This window comes from Castanea sativa, chromosome 5 (genome assembly GCF_040712315.1).
Source record: "Castanea sativa cultivar Marrone di Chiusa Pesio chromosome 5, ASM4071231v1".
NCBI lineage: Eukaryota > Viridiplantae > Streptophyta > Magnoliopsida > Fagales > Fagaceae > Castanea > Castanea sativa.
Genome location: NC_134017.1, coordinates 19,253,726 through 19,270,026, shown reverse-complemented (window position 1 = coordinate 19,270,026; position 16,301 = coordinate 19,253,726). Strand labels below are relative to the sequence as shown.

Genomic DNA, 16,301 nt, shown 5'->3' with positions numbered 1-16,301 from the left:
CTTTTTCGAAGAAGATGATGTGGAGAAAGAAGTAGCATTCCTTGCAAAGAACTTCTGGAAATTTCTGAAGACGAAGAACAGTGGGAAGTCTTTTAGCAAAGGAAAGTTTTCATCATCCAAAGGTGGTAGAAAGGAGTTCAAGAAGAAATATGGGAAGGATTCTCAATCCCCCCAAGGAGTTGTGTGCTTTGAATGCAACGGCCATGGACATATCAAGAAAGAATGTCCCAACTACTTGAGAGGGAAGGGTAAGGTGTTTGCCACTACCCTTAGTGACTCCGAAAGCTCAAATTCGAACACGAAAGAAGAGTGTGACAATGACGGGAACTATAGGGCCTTCATGACAATTACCTCCGTTGAATCTAAGGTTGAGTTGAACAATTTGGTAAATGAACTTGGTGAGCATTCCAAGGGTGAGGAAGTTGAAGAATCGGAAGATGAAGATGTATGCCAAATTGAAGGTGAGAGCAACCTTCAAGAAGCATATGACTCTTTGCTAGAAGACTGTGGAAAATATGCCAAGTTTGCAAACCATGTTGTGAGAAAGATGAAGAAGATTAAAGAAGAGCATAAGTGTACTCTTATGCAACTTAAAGAGGCAAAATGTGAAGTAGAAAGACTCAAGGGAGAGCTGGTTGAAGCTTACTCTAAGATCAAGTTTCTTGAGTTTGAAATAATCCAAGCTAATGTCAAGGTTGAGCGTATCTCCACCAAGAAACTTGACAAGGTGTTGTCCTCACAAAAATCTTCACATGACAAGACCGGTTTGGGTTATACCGGAGAAGGAAGCTCCAGCAGCAAACCTATGAAGGAAGTGAGGTTCATATAAGCCAAGAACATTGAGAAACTTAAAGAAGTGACTCCTGAGACTGAGACCTCTACTGTTGAGAAGAGAACCATTGTTGTAAGATCAAAAGATAAAGGAAATTCATTACCTAAAAATCAGAGGGGGCCTCAAGTGAAGCATGTGTGTCATCATTGTGACGTTCAAGGGCACACAAGACCCAACTGTTTCAAGCTTCGTGTACTTAAGAAAGCTGATTCCATGAGTGGCCAAGAAAGTTCAAAAAAGAGACCAAAGGGAACACAATCTAAGGGAGAAAAAGAAGGACATCTCATTGGAGACGTCATGAAAATGCTAAAGAACATCTCTCTATGCCTTGCTAGCTTCACTCTGAGGTTGGAAAGCTATGTTAGTCGTGCTCCTCCATCTAAGGCTCTCACCCAAAACACTTGAAAAGTGTGGGTGAAGAAAGGTATCCATGCATGATTATTTCCTATGCCCATGTTTTAATACTTTCGATGTTTAGGGTCATACGTTCATGCATCATGTCATGTAAAATCTCTTTGTCTCATTGCTTCCGTTTCATAGCATGTTTCTTTTGCTAGCTGCATTTTGTTCTTGTTTTTGTTGATCTTACTTTTCCTGTTATTTTTTTGAGTGCGTTGAAACAAAATTCAAAAACTCATAAAAATTGAAAAATCTCCAAAAAGTTTGATCGCTTGTATTGTGTATATCATATGTGAGTTTGGCCTAATACCTTCGTACTAATGGCGAGTTCATTTTCAAGCTTAGCTTGTTTTGTATGCACGTCTATCTTTGTGAAAAATCTTAAAATCTATGTGTGATTGTTGTAAATCGATCTTCAAGCTTATCATGAATGATTAGTCAATAGTCTTGTTGGTCATGATACATGCATAGACTTATGCCTATATCTTTTCCCACGTTTTTTTATTTTTTTTTTTTTTTTTTTTTTTTTTTTTTTTTGCTTAAAGAGCTTAACAAATGTAAATCTCAAAATGAAAAGAGATAATGAGCTGCAAAAGCCGTCACACATAATAGTATTTGACTAGGAAAAAGGGAAAGTGACTTGTATCAAAATGTATGCTTACTCACAAAGTTGAAATATCAAAAAGTTCAGGCATCGATCTCAAAATGAGATGTACTTTGTTAAAAAATGATCATATGTTATGATTTGTAAAGAAGCCAAATGAAAAGCTTCAAAGAAATGTAATCATTTTCTTATGGGAGATTATATATGTTCATTTCTATAATTGAGATAGTCCACTTGACTTAGTACTAGTTGTGTATGACTTGATTGAATTGATCATAAAAGCTTCACTATAGACTAAAGATTATTCCACATTTGATAGTCACACACAACACACAAGACTTTGTTCAATAAATGCTTATTTCATTTGTGTGACTATACATGATCAAATGTGATGTGTTTACTCAATTGCTTGTCGATCAAACCCAAAATTTTTTTTTTTTTGAGTATTTTTATATGTTTTTGAAAGTGTTTTTATATTTTCATGCTTTAAGTTTTTTGTTCAAAATGCATTTTTGTGCTGTTCTTCAAAAACTGGTTCAAAGGCACTTTCGCGAGAAGCTCGCGACTAAGAGCTTCCCGTGAAAAGAGTTTAAGGGAAATCTAAAAATCTCATTTTTCATACAGAGAGTATCGCGACTATATTGCGACTATTTCGCAACCAAGCTTTTCATGCGAAATGTGTTTTAGGCAAAAACTAGAAAACACAATTTCAGACAAAGACTTTCGCGACTGTATTGCGACTTTTTGCGACTAAAAGCTTCCCGCGAAAGTGTTTGTGCTTCAATGGTGTTTTTTGAGAGTAATGTCATGACTATCTAACCCGCGAAAAACGCGTGTTTTTAGTTTTATAGGGCTGATGGGATTGGGTTTTTAAAACATTTCTATTTCCCTTGCACTGCCTCTCTCGAACCTCTCTCAACCCTAATCTTATTTTCTCTCAAAACCCCATCTTTTTCAAGATTGTTTTCTGCAAAATCAACTTCAAGGTATGTTTTCTAAAACATTCTTTTCATTTCTGTCATAGATTATGTAGAAATTATCTTAGGGTTATAAATTTTGGGGATTTTCGAAACAAAGGTTGGGTTCATGATTTTTAAGCAAAATTTTTTCAATATTTTGATTGGGCTGAGTCCCATTTGGTTTGTGTGTATCTGTGTTGGCCCCTTGTGGCATTTTAAACATGTATTTAGGCATATTTCCATGTGTTCATGCATTGCCCACATGTGTAGAACAGTGTTGCATGCTAAGTGTTTGACAAAATGTTCAACTGACATTTTTGTGTTATTTTGGACTCAAATGAGTTTCAATGTTTGGGTTTACCCTTGATTGAACATGCTTGACATGTTTTGATCATTAGGTGTGTGTTTTACACACTTTGCCCAATTTGTGCCTCTATGCCATGCCATGCATCACCTAGGCACACACTAGGCACACTCCGTGCATCAACTCATGCACTCACATGCACAGTTGATATATTCTTGCATTTGTGCTTTTGTTTACATGTTTTAACACTGTTATGTTCTGTTTTAAGTATTTGTGCTTATTTGTTTTGGACTAACTTGAAACTAACCAAGTTTTGTGGTCTGTCTTTGTATTCTTGCACATGTTTCTTTTCTTTGTTGTCTGTATTCATATGCAGATGTCACCCTTCAAGAAATCGGCTGTAAAAGGGGGAAGTAGCAAAGGAAAAGAACTAATGATAGATCTTGACAGTTTTACCCCGAAGCCAAAGAGGACTAGATCTTCAATAGGGCTTTATGATGTTGAAAAATTCAAGTCATTCGCCACATCTCAAGATTATGAGAAATGTTTCAAAGATGCCCCCTTGTTGGTTGAAAGAGCAGTTGACCAAGCCTCTCTCCTAGATACGAGCATTCCAAAATGGTTTGCTACCAAGGATTGGAATTTCCTTCTGTCAAGTTTTAATGAACCGTACAAGAATATGGTGAAGGAATTCTATACGAATGTCATTGCTGAGGGAGATGAGCTCAAATGTTGGGTTAGAGGAAAGAATTTCACAATAACACCTATTTATCTTGCTGACATTCTACGTATCAACCGGCCTATATTTCCAAAGCCCTCGATGTACGATGAGTTAGATCCTGAGCAAGACTTTCTTCGGGAAACTCTAGGAAAGATCTTGGAATTCTCTTCCAATGGAAAAGTGGTAAGTGTTGCATCACTATCACCCGAATTGAGACTGCTCACATCAACCATGTTCTACAACCTCTATCCTCTCTCAAGTGCCAGCTACATGAATCTCGATCGGGCCTTATTTCTCCATGACCTGGTCCATGATGAAGAGATTGACATTTGCTCTCATTTCTTCCACATCTTTCGCAAAACAACATAGAGGACTGCCTCAAGGAACTGCCTTCCCTTCAGTTGCCTTATCTCAAAAATTCTGAAGCTGAAAGGTGTTCACCTGTTAGAAGATGAGAGACCATACCCACTTCCTAATCCAATCAGCGCGCGTTCTCTCAATGCCAACATTAGTCACGCCCGAAAGGCAACCAAGCAAGAGAGTAATGCTCCTCATGCTAGTTCAAGCTCTAGCTCTCATGCTCATGATAAGAAGTTAGACATCATTATGTCGTCCATTCAAGACATCAGCACCAAGCTATCCGGACTTGCATCTATCATGCACTCTCATCATATTCGCTTCAACACGAAGTTCACTTCTTTCCAAACTCAATTGGATCAAATACAAAGGAAACTAGCAGAAGATGACGACTAACTCCTTTGGCCATTCCGGTCAAAAATGGGGAGAAAATTCTGAGGGGGAGTTGCACATTTTGAGGGGGAAGCATAACGTAGCACATACACTTCATAGACATTTTTTTGGTGGTTTAGTTGTTTACTTTCTTTTGCCATATTCTAGAACGTTTTTTTTTTTATAATTTTTTAAATTTTTAAATTTTTTTTAACATTGCTTTCTTTTAAAGCTTTAAGTACTTTGCTTTAATTCAGTTTAATGTTCAGTACTTTGTGTTTATCTCATTGCTTTGTAGCATTTTTTGTACTTTTAGTTTATCTTGAGTACTACACTCTTGTGCCCTTGTTGGATCTTGTATATTTAATGCAAATACTTCGGTATTTTGCATTGGTTGAGTGTTTTGGACATGCAATTGATTATTGCTTTACACTTATTGCATTGTGTGTTCGGATGATCATTTACTAGCTAAATAATCATTGTAGTCATTCCGTAATGACTGTTCTTGTATGATCAAGTTATGCTTTATAGTTTATATCTTGTTGTTTACCTTGATCGCATTATACTTGCTCCTATACATACCTTGTATTCAACTTGTCAGAGCTTAATGAAAGTTTTGTCTGTGTGCGAGTGTTTCAGGATATAGGTGTATTCCTGCAAGTGTTTCACAACTTCTAGATTAGGTGTGAGTGAGTTTTGCCATTGTTCACAAACTCACGTTTAAATCTAGAGTCTGTTATAAGACGTTTTTTCACTGAATAGCCAAAGGGGGAGATTGTAAAGTTGTAATTTACAACTATTATGTGTTGACTTTAATTCCATACTAAATTTTATTGTAATTTTATTCAATCTTTTGTACCCTGTATTTTATGCGGGATTTATTTGTAAGGGTTGTGTGTGAAAGAAAGAGTGTGAAGACTCAAGGCATCTATTGAAGACAAAGGAGTTTCCGCGAGTAGCTCGCGACTAGCCATCCCGTGAAATGATGCATGTGCCCAACACATGATTGGAATGCGAAGAGTCATGACAAGTGGTGACAACTGATTTTCGACAATGTCTCGCGGGTAAAGCCTTCCCGCGAGATACCTACGAAACAGTCTGTTCTGCTATTTTGTCCTATCTGCTCCACTATATCCTCATACACATTATATATACCATCATTACCCACATAATGAGTAGAGAGCTTTTCAGAGAGAAAACTCTAGCCTTAAACCCTTGAGAGTGTGAGATTATCAAACCCACAATTCTCTATACCATCTATTGTGGTTTTTCTCTACTCCTACCTCTCCATTTCAAAATCCTTGAGAGGTTGATAGCCCAAATACTTACCATACCCATATTGAGTGTCCAGTGAGTTTTTTGGTGATTCTAGGAAGTATTGGAAAAAGCCAAACTTTGGCGGATGCAATCGGGGACACTGCGGGATCCGAAAAGCTAGACAAGACACAGTTTCGAGAAGCCTTGTTGGAGTAGGAACTTGGAGGTCTTATGTGCATTAGGTAGACTAGGCTTAGAGGGTCTTTTGCTATTTGTGTATCCCAACTTATTGTCTAGTGGATCGATTTACCGCTTGAAGGGCGGCGGAGAGGTTTTTTGCTGAGTTCTTCGGTTTCCTCTTCGATAACACATCGGCGTGTTATCTTGTGTTTGCATCTCTCTTCCCTACTCTTTTAGCTTTCATTTTACTACTATGTTTTAATGAATATGACTTAGAGTAGTTGTATTGTTTGTTTGCTCGCATTTACTTTATTCCGCACTTAGTTTAAGTTAGACTAAAATCAACCGAGCCATAATTTTTTTTAATTTGGGGTCTAAACAGCTCTTATATTTTTAACACAAATCTGAGCTTTCACAAGTCCTAATATAACTAGGACTTGGTTTACAAATCCTTCCAAGACAAGGACTATGCACTCTCACTTGCACTATTCAAGCCACTATTCATAACAATAGTAATCAATGAGTGACAGAAAATTTGATAAGCACCCAGATTCCTCCCAAGCAACAACAAAAGGAAAGCGAAGAGCAACAATGATAGGTGCAAGTGGTCGTAATTACTGATCTGAACATCAATCTAGCCTAAATTTTTCCCATATCACCAGGAGAGAATTTTTCAAGATGATGTGTGCACACACAGTTACTAACACCAAATCTTAGGCACCATATCGAAAACAGGAAAATTTTAGTGCAGCACGACCCTGTCCTGAGTCAAAAGCAGCACACGTGCGAAAAACTACCAAATAAACAATTGCTATGCCCATTTATTACTGCCATCAGGTAAACCCCACATGATTTTTGCCCGAATGATTGTCATTATCACGATGTCTTTGTTGTTAGGCTGTGAGCTTGTATGCTAGATACCTTGACTTTAGAATTACGTCTACAAGAGGTCCGGCTTTCCCTTTTGCACATGCAATTACCAAAATCTTTGACTAAACAGACAACAGAACAAGTTATGAGATCCCAGCAATATATGGCTACCGATTGTCACACAGAATTTTACATTCATTCAAATTTGACTCCAATGTTCTCTCCCAAACACTTTCATATATGGCTACCGAACTCTCAATGTCACCACATTTCCCATACATATCTATCAAAGCAGATTAGATATGCATGTTTCCATGATCAAAGCCTAATTTTAGAACATCAGAGTGAATCTGCTTACCAAATTGAATATTATTGGACCCACTAGACCAATTCAAGAAGCTTACAAATGATCGAATAGAAGGCCTCTTCCCCCAAAACTGCATAATGGAAAATAATTTGAGATCATCAAACAATAAACCATTATCTGCATAGACTGCAACAATTGAATTCCATGAAATCACATCCTCCACTGGAATACTATCAAATGATTTTTTTGCATCAACTATACTTCCATGAGCAGAATAAAAATCTACCAAAGCATTAGCTACGAATATGCTTGATTCTACCCATCCAAACTTAACAGTGAGGCAATGCAGCTGCTTTCCTGGATACTATTAAGCAGCCTTGTTAAAAATCCTGTGCAAATGCATTGTTGATACAGATTGTATGTTTTCAAACCTTGTGCAATAGTTACCAAGTTCCAAACTCTGGAGCAGAGACCGTGTATTCCTAAGAATGTGATTAAATGCGTTGGCTAGATGGTACAATGATTATGAGGAGTTTCCCAATACCCCGGCCTGACAAATATAGTGGGGAAATGACTAGTGCACACGCCCACAAAGTTGTGTAACAGATTTTTAAACTGAAATCGTAATTCAATTTAAAAATATCTTAGAGGTAGTGTGTCAATATATTAATATCTATACCTTAAAATTAGCATATAGGTTGCGTTTAGAAAAATATTTCAAGCCCTCGAAACACTCCCACCCAACCAAATTACATCAACAAACAAAAATCCATCATATCTTTCTTGTGGGGCTATAATTTCTAGACGATAGAAGAGGAATTGGAAAGTGTAAGCAATAATGATGATTGTTACTAGCAACCAATCAAGACATGCCCGTGAAGAATTTGAAACTCAAACCAATGCACATGTCCCATTAAATGGGATATTGACTAAGGTATGTTTGGTTGGTGTGAAAACAGAGAGGATGGAAAATAAGAAGGGGAAAATAAAGTGAAAAATGATATTTTTCACTGTTTGGTTCAGGAGAGAAAATAAGAGAGACAGAAAATAGAGAGGAAAATTTTCCCTCTGGGCCCACCTTTTTTTATCCTCCCAATTTGGGAGGAAAATGGGGAGGAAAAAATGTTGAATGATGTATTTTACAAAAATACCCTCACTTTATTCATCTTACGTACTCCTCACTTTTTTTAATGAGTGTAAATTTGCTGACCACGTTTTTGCTGCCCACGTTTTTGTTGCCCAATTGCCCAATTAAATTATTAGTGCAAGATTTGATTTATACAAGTTTTAATGCAAGTTGATTTGCCCAATTAAATTATTAGTGCAAGTTTTGATTAATATAAATCAGTGCAAGTTTTAGTGCAAGTTGATTTTCCCAGTTGCCCAGTTAAATTATTAGTGCAAGTTTTGATTTATAAGTTTTGCCCAGTTGAATTGCTTAGTTTATTTGTTGCTCACGTTATAGGAATAGCCTGGTTACAAAATCTTTTGTTCAATTAAATTTATATGTACACTATTGTAATTTTTACATTGTAATAATAAAAATAAAAATAATAATTTATATGTATGATGTGGTAAATTTTATATTATTTAATGAGTATAAATAAATCTATTTCTTACATATTATGTAATAAGGGGATAATAGTCAATTTATATAAATTATATTTTATATCCTCCCACTTTTCTTTTCAACCAAACAAAAGAGTTTTCTACCCTCCCACTTTTCCACCCCTCCAATCAAACACACATGAGGGAAAACTAAATCTTTTTATCCTCCCACTTTTTCATCCTCTCACTAATTTTCTATCCTTCCACTTTTTCACTCCTCCAACTAAATGGACCCTAACTTTCTTTTGATGAAAAATGGGATATTTGACTAACAGTACTTTAAAATTAGGCAATTTAAATGAAGGCTACCGCTGTGGTTCCCCCTAGCATTGCTAAAAGGGCCCAAAAGTGAGATATAATATTACCCTCTAGGATAATTTTAAAAGAAGAAAGTTAGGTGGATATAATAAGTTACCTCCATATGATGCAAGGATGTGTCTTTTTATCACTTGCTCCGCAACACTAAGTGCCACATGCAGTTTTGGTGTTGGCGTGTGAGTGTATTTCCTTATCTCATCCCCCTTCCCCTGTGTGTGTGTGTGTGTGTGTTTATCAAATAAAAAAGAACTCAGTGTTGTTAAGTCATCCCACATTGGTAAAGTGTGATATTGAGAAAGGGTTTATCACTTACTCCGTGACACTAATTGCTGTATGCAATTTTGATGTTGGTGTGTGAGTGTATTCCCTTATTCCATTCCCCTTCTCCTATATATGTGTGTGTGTGTGTGTTTATCAAATAAATAAATAAATAAAAATGAAATTTGAAAGGACACAACTGGAAACAGCTACGCACTTTACAAATACTACCAAAACTTTATACTATGAAGTAAAGCTGTAAAGGTCTTCCAAGAAATAGAGAGAGAACCAAAAGGGGGAAAAGATACAGATGAAAATAAGAAGAAGATGCAATAAATTAATCTACCATTGTTTTATCTCTTTTGTCCACCAACTAATATTTTCTTATAGCATAAATATATTCATCAGAAATCAAGAGCCTCAGTATAATGAAAAACACTTTGTTGTTTTTATATAGAATAGGAAAAAGCTTTCAATTTTAACGTAGGATTTCAAATTCAAGAACAAAAACCACAAAAGTTCAAAATACTCAAAGCGAATAACAGAGTATGGACAAAATTCGAGTCCAAGCAAAAACAAACTGATCAAAAATAAGATTTTAAAACTACAAAATCGAGAGAAATAGAAAAAATACCTAATCAAAGGGTTTGGATAGGGTAGAGTGTGAATATCGGAATGTAGTAGTACTAGCTTGGTGAAGTCAATTTGATGGCGATGATCTTGATGAGGAAATCAAAACGAAAATTGTAAAAAACAAAATAAAAAAATACCTAGTCAAGAACTCTGTTTGGTTGCCTAGAAAATAATAGAAAAATAGAAAGGTTTTGAAATTGATTATTAGCCATGACCGCAGAGAGAGAGAGAGAGAGAGAGAGAGAGAGAGAGAGAGAGAGAGAGAGAGAGAGAGAGAGAGAGAGAGAGAGAGATAAAAGAAAAATTAATCGTAAAAAGCACGGTAGAATCTATACAACTTCCATGTTTTTATTTTCAACATTTTATAATTGTTGATAAAATATTTAATTTATTTTTGTCCACATTTATCTGACTGTTGATATAACTTTTCCCTATTTATTTATTTTTTTTAACACCTATTTCAACAGTTATACCAACTGTGAAAATAAATATGTGAATTTCTTTACTTTACTCAATAGTTGTGCATATCTGTAGAAGTTTAAGGTTTTTATTAACATTTTTTAGTGATCGTAGATAAAAATATGTTGAAAAAACTCAAGTTTATTGTAGTATACCTATTTGTCAATCTATATATGATGTCATACACTTTGCCTATATAAAGAGCCACTAATTCTCTACATAAGAACCAATCCTAAGCTCCCCCTATACTACTGGCATCTGCTACTCCTTGCTACTAGCTAAAGATGTGGTCAGTTTGGCTCTCTGTCACTAGCTTACTTATAGTGATTGCTACACATTGGCTTTATAGGTGGAGGAACCCCAAATGCAGTGGAAAATTACCTCCTGGGTCTATGGGCTTTCCACTTATTGGGGAGACCCTTGGTCTTCTTGCGTCAAGCAAGTCGATAGACACACCACATTTTATCAAGAATAGGATGAAGAAGTAAGCCCACAATAACCCACATGCAATGTTTTTTGCATCTCATCTAATTTGTTTTTCACATTTCTGTTGCATTTTTTTTTTTTGGTTTGCTTTTTGTCTATATTTACTCCATCTACACAAATATGACATCTTCGAGGAACCAACTTATTCTCCTTTTTATTTTATTGGGGTCATTTTAGATATGGTCCATTATTTCGAACAAGCTTGGCAGGACGGCCAGTTGGGGTATCATCTGATCCAGAATTCAATTATTATGTTTTTCAACAAGAAGGAAAATTGGTTGAAAGATGGTATATGGACTCCTTTGCAAAAATTCTCCACCAAGATGCAGCAAGAATTAATGCTCATAAAAATGTTCATAAGTACCTTCGGAATGTAATCTTGGGTCATTTTGGTCCTGAGGCCCTCAAGGACAAGATGCTGCCACAGTTAGAGGATGCAATAAATAAAAGGTTACATGGTTGGTCTAAACTACCAAGTTTGGAAGTGAAAAGCAGCACATCAGCGGTAAGCTTTTAATAACTAATTTCCATCGTGATGATGCCTCAGTATTTTTATTTATTTATAATTGATCCTAGTAATTATTTTAGATGGAACTTATATTTTAAACTTCCAAGACATAACCATTTCAAGAGGTACAAAATAAATGAGAAAAAGAAGGAGATAAAATTGTATATACGGACCTATGGTCTATATATAAATAATCTTAAAATTTTAGTTATTTTCATGAAAAAATGGTAGTAAATATTAAGGGCCGTTGGTAACGTTGTTTTAGTAACGTTGTTTGAATTTTTTAACAATATGTGTAGATGAAAAAATGTGGGAAAATAAGTGTAATGTTATTTAAAAACTGAAAGCATGTGTTTAAACACACGTACCAAACGGGCACTAAAACATTTGAAAATACATTATTATGATGAGTATGGGTTCCGTACTCTCAAAAAACTTGATGCCACATACAAACACACATTAAAATGGCATCTCACCCATTTTTAATTGCTAAAATGCTAATGAAGCTTGGAAACATTGTTTAAGGATCATTAGATGTTCCTTTCTTAGCATTTTGAGTACTTGACTTGAAGTTGAAGTTGCTACTACAAAATACACATTTTTCTTTCTTTAACTACTTATTTGTTGATCATTTGCAGATGATCTTTGATTTTACAGCAAAGCAGTTGTTCAGTTTTCAGGCAGACAAATCAAAGAAAGATATTTGTGAATCTTTTACTAACTTCTTGCAGGGACTAATGTCATTCCCTATTAATATCCCCGGTACTGCTTATCATAGGTGTCTACAGGCAATTTCCTCAAACTTGATCCTTATAAATTTCAAAATCTAAAACATCCTTCTCATACTATATGTATCTAATCTAATATATCTATTCAATCGTCATACAGAACCAGAAGAAAGCCATAAGCATAATAACTAGCGAACTAGAAGAGAGAAAGAGTAATCCAGAAATTCATAAAGGAGATTTTCTTGATCAGATTCTGGCTGACATGAAAACAGAGTCGTTCTTGACAGATAAATTCGTCATCTACATGATGTTTGGGCTTCTCTTTGCTAGCTTTGAGACCATATCGTCAACTCTTACTTTAGCCATTATGTTAATTAATGAAAACCCAAAAGTGATACAAGAATTAACGGTTAGTGACACAAAGAAGTTCCAAAATTTTACATAACATAGATTTAGAAGAAGCTTTTTTGGTGTTTAAATGTTAATATTACTTTAAAAAAAATATTATTTTTAGGAGGAACATGAAGTAATTCTTAAAAACAGAGAAGATGTCAATTCTGGACTTACATGGAAGGAATACAAATCCATGACTTTTACTCATAATGTGAGCATATAGATACTCCCTCTTTCTTTTTAATTTTAACAAAGAACTTCAAGCTATTGGCTACGATTCTTACAATCCAATGAATTGGAACATACAGGTTATCAATGAATCGCTTAGACTTGCTAGTGTTGCTCCTGGGATTTTGAGAAGAACCCTCCAAGACATTCAAGTAAACGGTAAGTTGAAAAAATCAAGTTGGTTGACTTGTCAAACATATTTTGTCCTTTTTATTTCCTCTCTTTTTTGGGGGGTGGGGGTGTTGGGGGATAGATAAAAAGTGAATCATTTAATACAAAAACTATTTCTTCCGCATGACTTTTTGAGTTTATGTTATATTAATTTTTTTCTGTGCCCAGTTAATAGAGATTTTTAGAATATTTGCTAATAAAAAATTTTAGAAAATTTTTAATGTCATTTTCATAAGAAATATAAAAAACTGTAATAAAAAAAAAAAAAAAGCCTATTTTTCTTTCCTTTTTCATAAAAAGTTTTTTAGAACATGTTTTATTTAAAGCATCCCTTACTTTTTCCTTTTTAAAAAGGAGAAAACCTTCAGTCAGGTCCTAGCGTAAAGAAGGCATTTTACGCCACCAATGATGTGCCGCCGCGTCATATATCCATTGATCTTACAATACACTCTTGCACACACAAGTATAACTCAATTAAACACAAAAATTCTCAAACACCCATCAGACCTGAGAAGCTCCAATGCCTCTCCTCTCCTCCTCTCCTCGTACCACCGGACCTCCACCCCGCCGTTGGAGCCGCCGCACACATTGGTCAAGAGCTAGTGTCGCCGCACAAATTTAATGGAATTTTGGGTCTGGCTTCCTTCTCATTCTCTTCCTTTTTTTTTTTTTTTCGAGACATGGGTTTGTGATTTTAAGCTCAAAAGAGAGAGTCTTTAAGGCTTTTTCGATAAACCCATTTGATTTTAAGCACAAGGAAGAAAGAGAAATTGAAACAAGCCCATTGGATTTTTATCAATCTTAAGCTTATTCCCACCTCAAAGTTTCAATCTTCAATTTTTTTTTTCTCTCTCTTTATTGTTTTCACAGAATTTTTAAGACATGGGTTTTGTGATTTTAAGCACAAAAAACAAAGTTCTTGAAGCTTTTGCTGCAAACCCACCTCCGTGTCATTTTTTTTTCTTAATCTTCTTTTCCTTAAACGTGATAGTCATTATCATTAATACGTATTCGAAAACCCAATGTTTCAGTGTTCTTGCTTTTCAATTTAACACCCAATGTTTCACTGTCCTTCATCAAACACATCCTTATAGAAACTATCAGCCACTAAAGAACCATCTCCAGCAAGAACTCTTTTAGGAGCTCAAACATTTGACATGGAGTGGAAAAATGAATTGGGTTTCAAACCTCCAACCTTGACCGATGGGGAGGAACCAGTGCGACGGTGCCAGCTCTCGACCGATGTGTGCGGCAGCTCCAGCAGTGGGGTGGAGATGAGAGGCGTTGGAGCTTCTCAGGTCTGATAGGTGTTTGATAATTTTGTGTTTAATTGAGTTATACTTGTGTGTGCAAGAGTGTATTGTAAGATCAATGGAAATATGACGTGGCGGCACATCATTGGTGGCGTAAAGTGCCCTTCTTTACGCAGGACCTGACTGAAGGTTCTCTCTTTAAAAAGACTAATTTTTATCCTTGCAAATTAACAAGTTTGTTGTACTTCAAAAATACTTAGTAACTATTCTTATAGGTGAGAGCTAATATCATTGTAACTCGTGCTTGTTGTCTTAATTATAATATAAGTCAAAGAATAGCATAAGAGACGTTCATTATGAAATAAGTTGAGAATAATATGAGGCACGTTGACTGTAGGATATACAATTCCAAAAGGTTGGGCACTTATGGTGGTTCCAGCCGCCCTTCAACTAAACCCAAGCACTTACGAGGATCCTCTTACCTTCAATCCATGGACATGGCAGGTGGGTTTGGTTTTTGTTTTTTTTTTTCCACGTTAAAATCTTGATATATACTCATCATGGACTAATTTGTTTTGGTGAGAATCCTTAATCTTTGTTCCTATATTTGACTAATCTTTCATTTCATTATGGGATTAAAGAACATCTCAGCAAATGTGTCAGCAAAGAATTTCATACCATTTGGGGCAGGCATGACATCGTGTGCAGAAGCCGAGTTCAGCAAGGTTCTAATGGCTGTTTTCTTTCATATCTTGGTCACCAAGTACAGGTACTTTATTTCTTATTCTTACATGCACATATGCAGCACTTAGACAAGTTGAACAAAAAACTGATTTTTATTTTGTTAATTTATTGTATTTGAATTATGGCTGATCAAGGATGACTACAATCAAAGAAGGAGAGGTGATTCGATCCCCTGCTTTAGGATTTGGAGATGGTTTTCATATTCAGTTTTCAGCAAAGCATGGATGATTTATAGAGCTTAATACCGGATCTTGACATTTACTATAAAATAAAGAAAGATCCCAAGTCAAAAAAAAAAAAAATCATCGTTTCCATGTAGTATTAAATGTTAATAAAGTTGACGATGCTGGTCACACTTTGTCTTTAGCTATGAATATAAACGTTTAAGTCACTGCTGCTTTGGCTGTAGCTACGTTATATTACAACCAGGTGGTTTTGTTTTTTGTTTTTTGTTTTTTTTTTTTTTGGAATCAGATGATTGTGTTTTCTGGTTTTTCATTATTGCTTTATGGAATAATGAAAGTTATTGTGACTTTTACTTACATTAAATAAAAAGAATTGCTTTTAGTATTTTTAATTAAGCTCTCGGACTCTGTATGCTTACCCGAATGAATGTGTGCCTGACCGTATATTTCAGTAAATGAAATTATTATTATTATTATTTTTTTCTATTTTCACCTACTAAATCCTCTCACAATGTGAAGGTGGTAGTCTTTGGTCAGAAAAATACAATTTCTGCAGTTTTAAATAAGAAAATACTGCAGTCATACGTGTGACACACAAGTAATGCCATACCAAAAAAAAAAAAAAAACTTTGTTATACCCTTTCCAGACCAACAAAATAAATGCTCCATGGAATGTTGAATATGATTTGTTTTTTTTGATAAATTCAATAATTACAAATGGGGAAAGGAAAATTTGAACCCTGAATGTCTTTATTAAAAACAATAGAAAAGCAATTTAGCTACAATGCTCTTAAGCATTCATTATGATCATTAATTGTACGTTTTTTGTGAGTTTCCATCCAAATAAAATAGTAATTTCTTTCTATAAGTTGTAGCAAAACTTCACCTCAAACTTTTTGACCAAGGCTTTGTAAAATGGGGGAAATTTAGTGAAAATCACTTATATATTCACTTATATAGTGAATACATAAGTGATTTTAATTGCACTCTTAAAAAAAATTGTTACTAGTCATTAAGCTTTCCCATATTTGAAATAAAACTACAATCTATGGAGGCCTTTAGTAATTAGGGATGCAAGATGTTACAAACTAGTAATAAGTTATAAATAAATTATGGAGAAAATGGGCTTTTGCCCCTTTTTTTTTTTTTTTTTTTACTTTCTAGCAT

At 35.1% G+C, this 16,301-nt stretch overlaps 1 protein-coding gene across 1 annotated transcript; it reads left to right on the top strand.

Annotated features, from left to right (window-relative positions):
• Positions 1-10,722: 10,722 nt before the first annotated feature.
• LOC142637055 (cytochrome P450 87A3-like) lies at positions 10,723-15,251 on the top strand. The gene is made up of 9 exons (XM_075811344.1): positions 10,723-10,922; positions 11,102-11,429; positions 12,071-12,220; positions 12,321-12,569; positions 12,675-12,764; positions 12,862-12,940; positions 14,603-14,709; positions 14,847-14,974; positions 15,084-15,251. The coding sequence occupies exons 1-9, from the start codon at positions 10,723-10,725 to the stop codon at positions 15,175-15,177; spliced, it is 1,425 nt and encodes a 474-aa protein (XP_075667459.1). The 3' UTR covers positions 15,178-15,251.
• Positions 15,252-16,301: the final 1,050 nt, after the last annotated feature.

Coding starts and splice junctions, on each gene's coding strand:
- LOC142637055 (XM_075811344.1), top strand. CDS start 10,723: ATGTGGTCAGTTTGGCTCTCTGTCACTAGCTTACTTATAGTGATTGCT. Junction 12,570..12,674: donor AAGTGATACAAGAATTAACG/GTTAGTGACACA, acceptor TATTATTTTTAG/GAGGAACATGAAGTAATTCT. Junction 14,975..15,083: donor ATCTTGGTCACCAAGTACAG/GTACTTTATTTC, acceptor TGGCTGATCAAG/GATGACTACAATCAAAGAAG.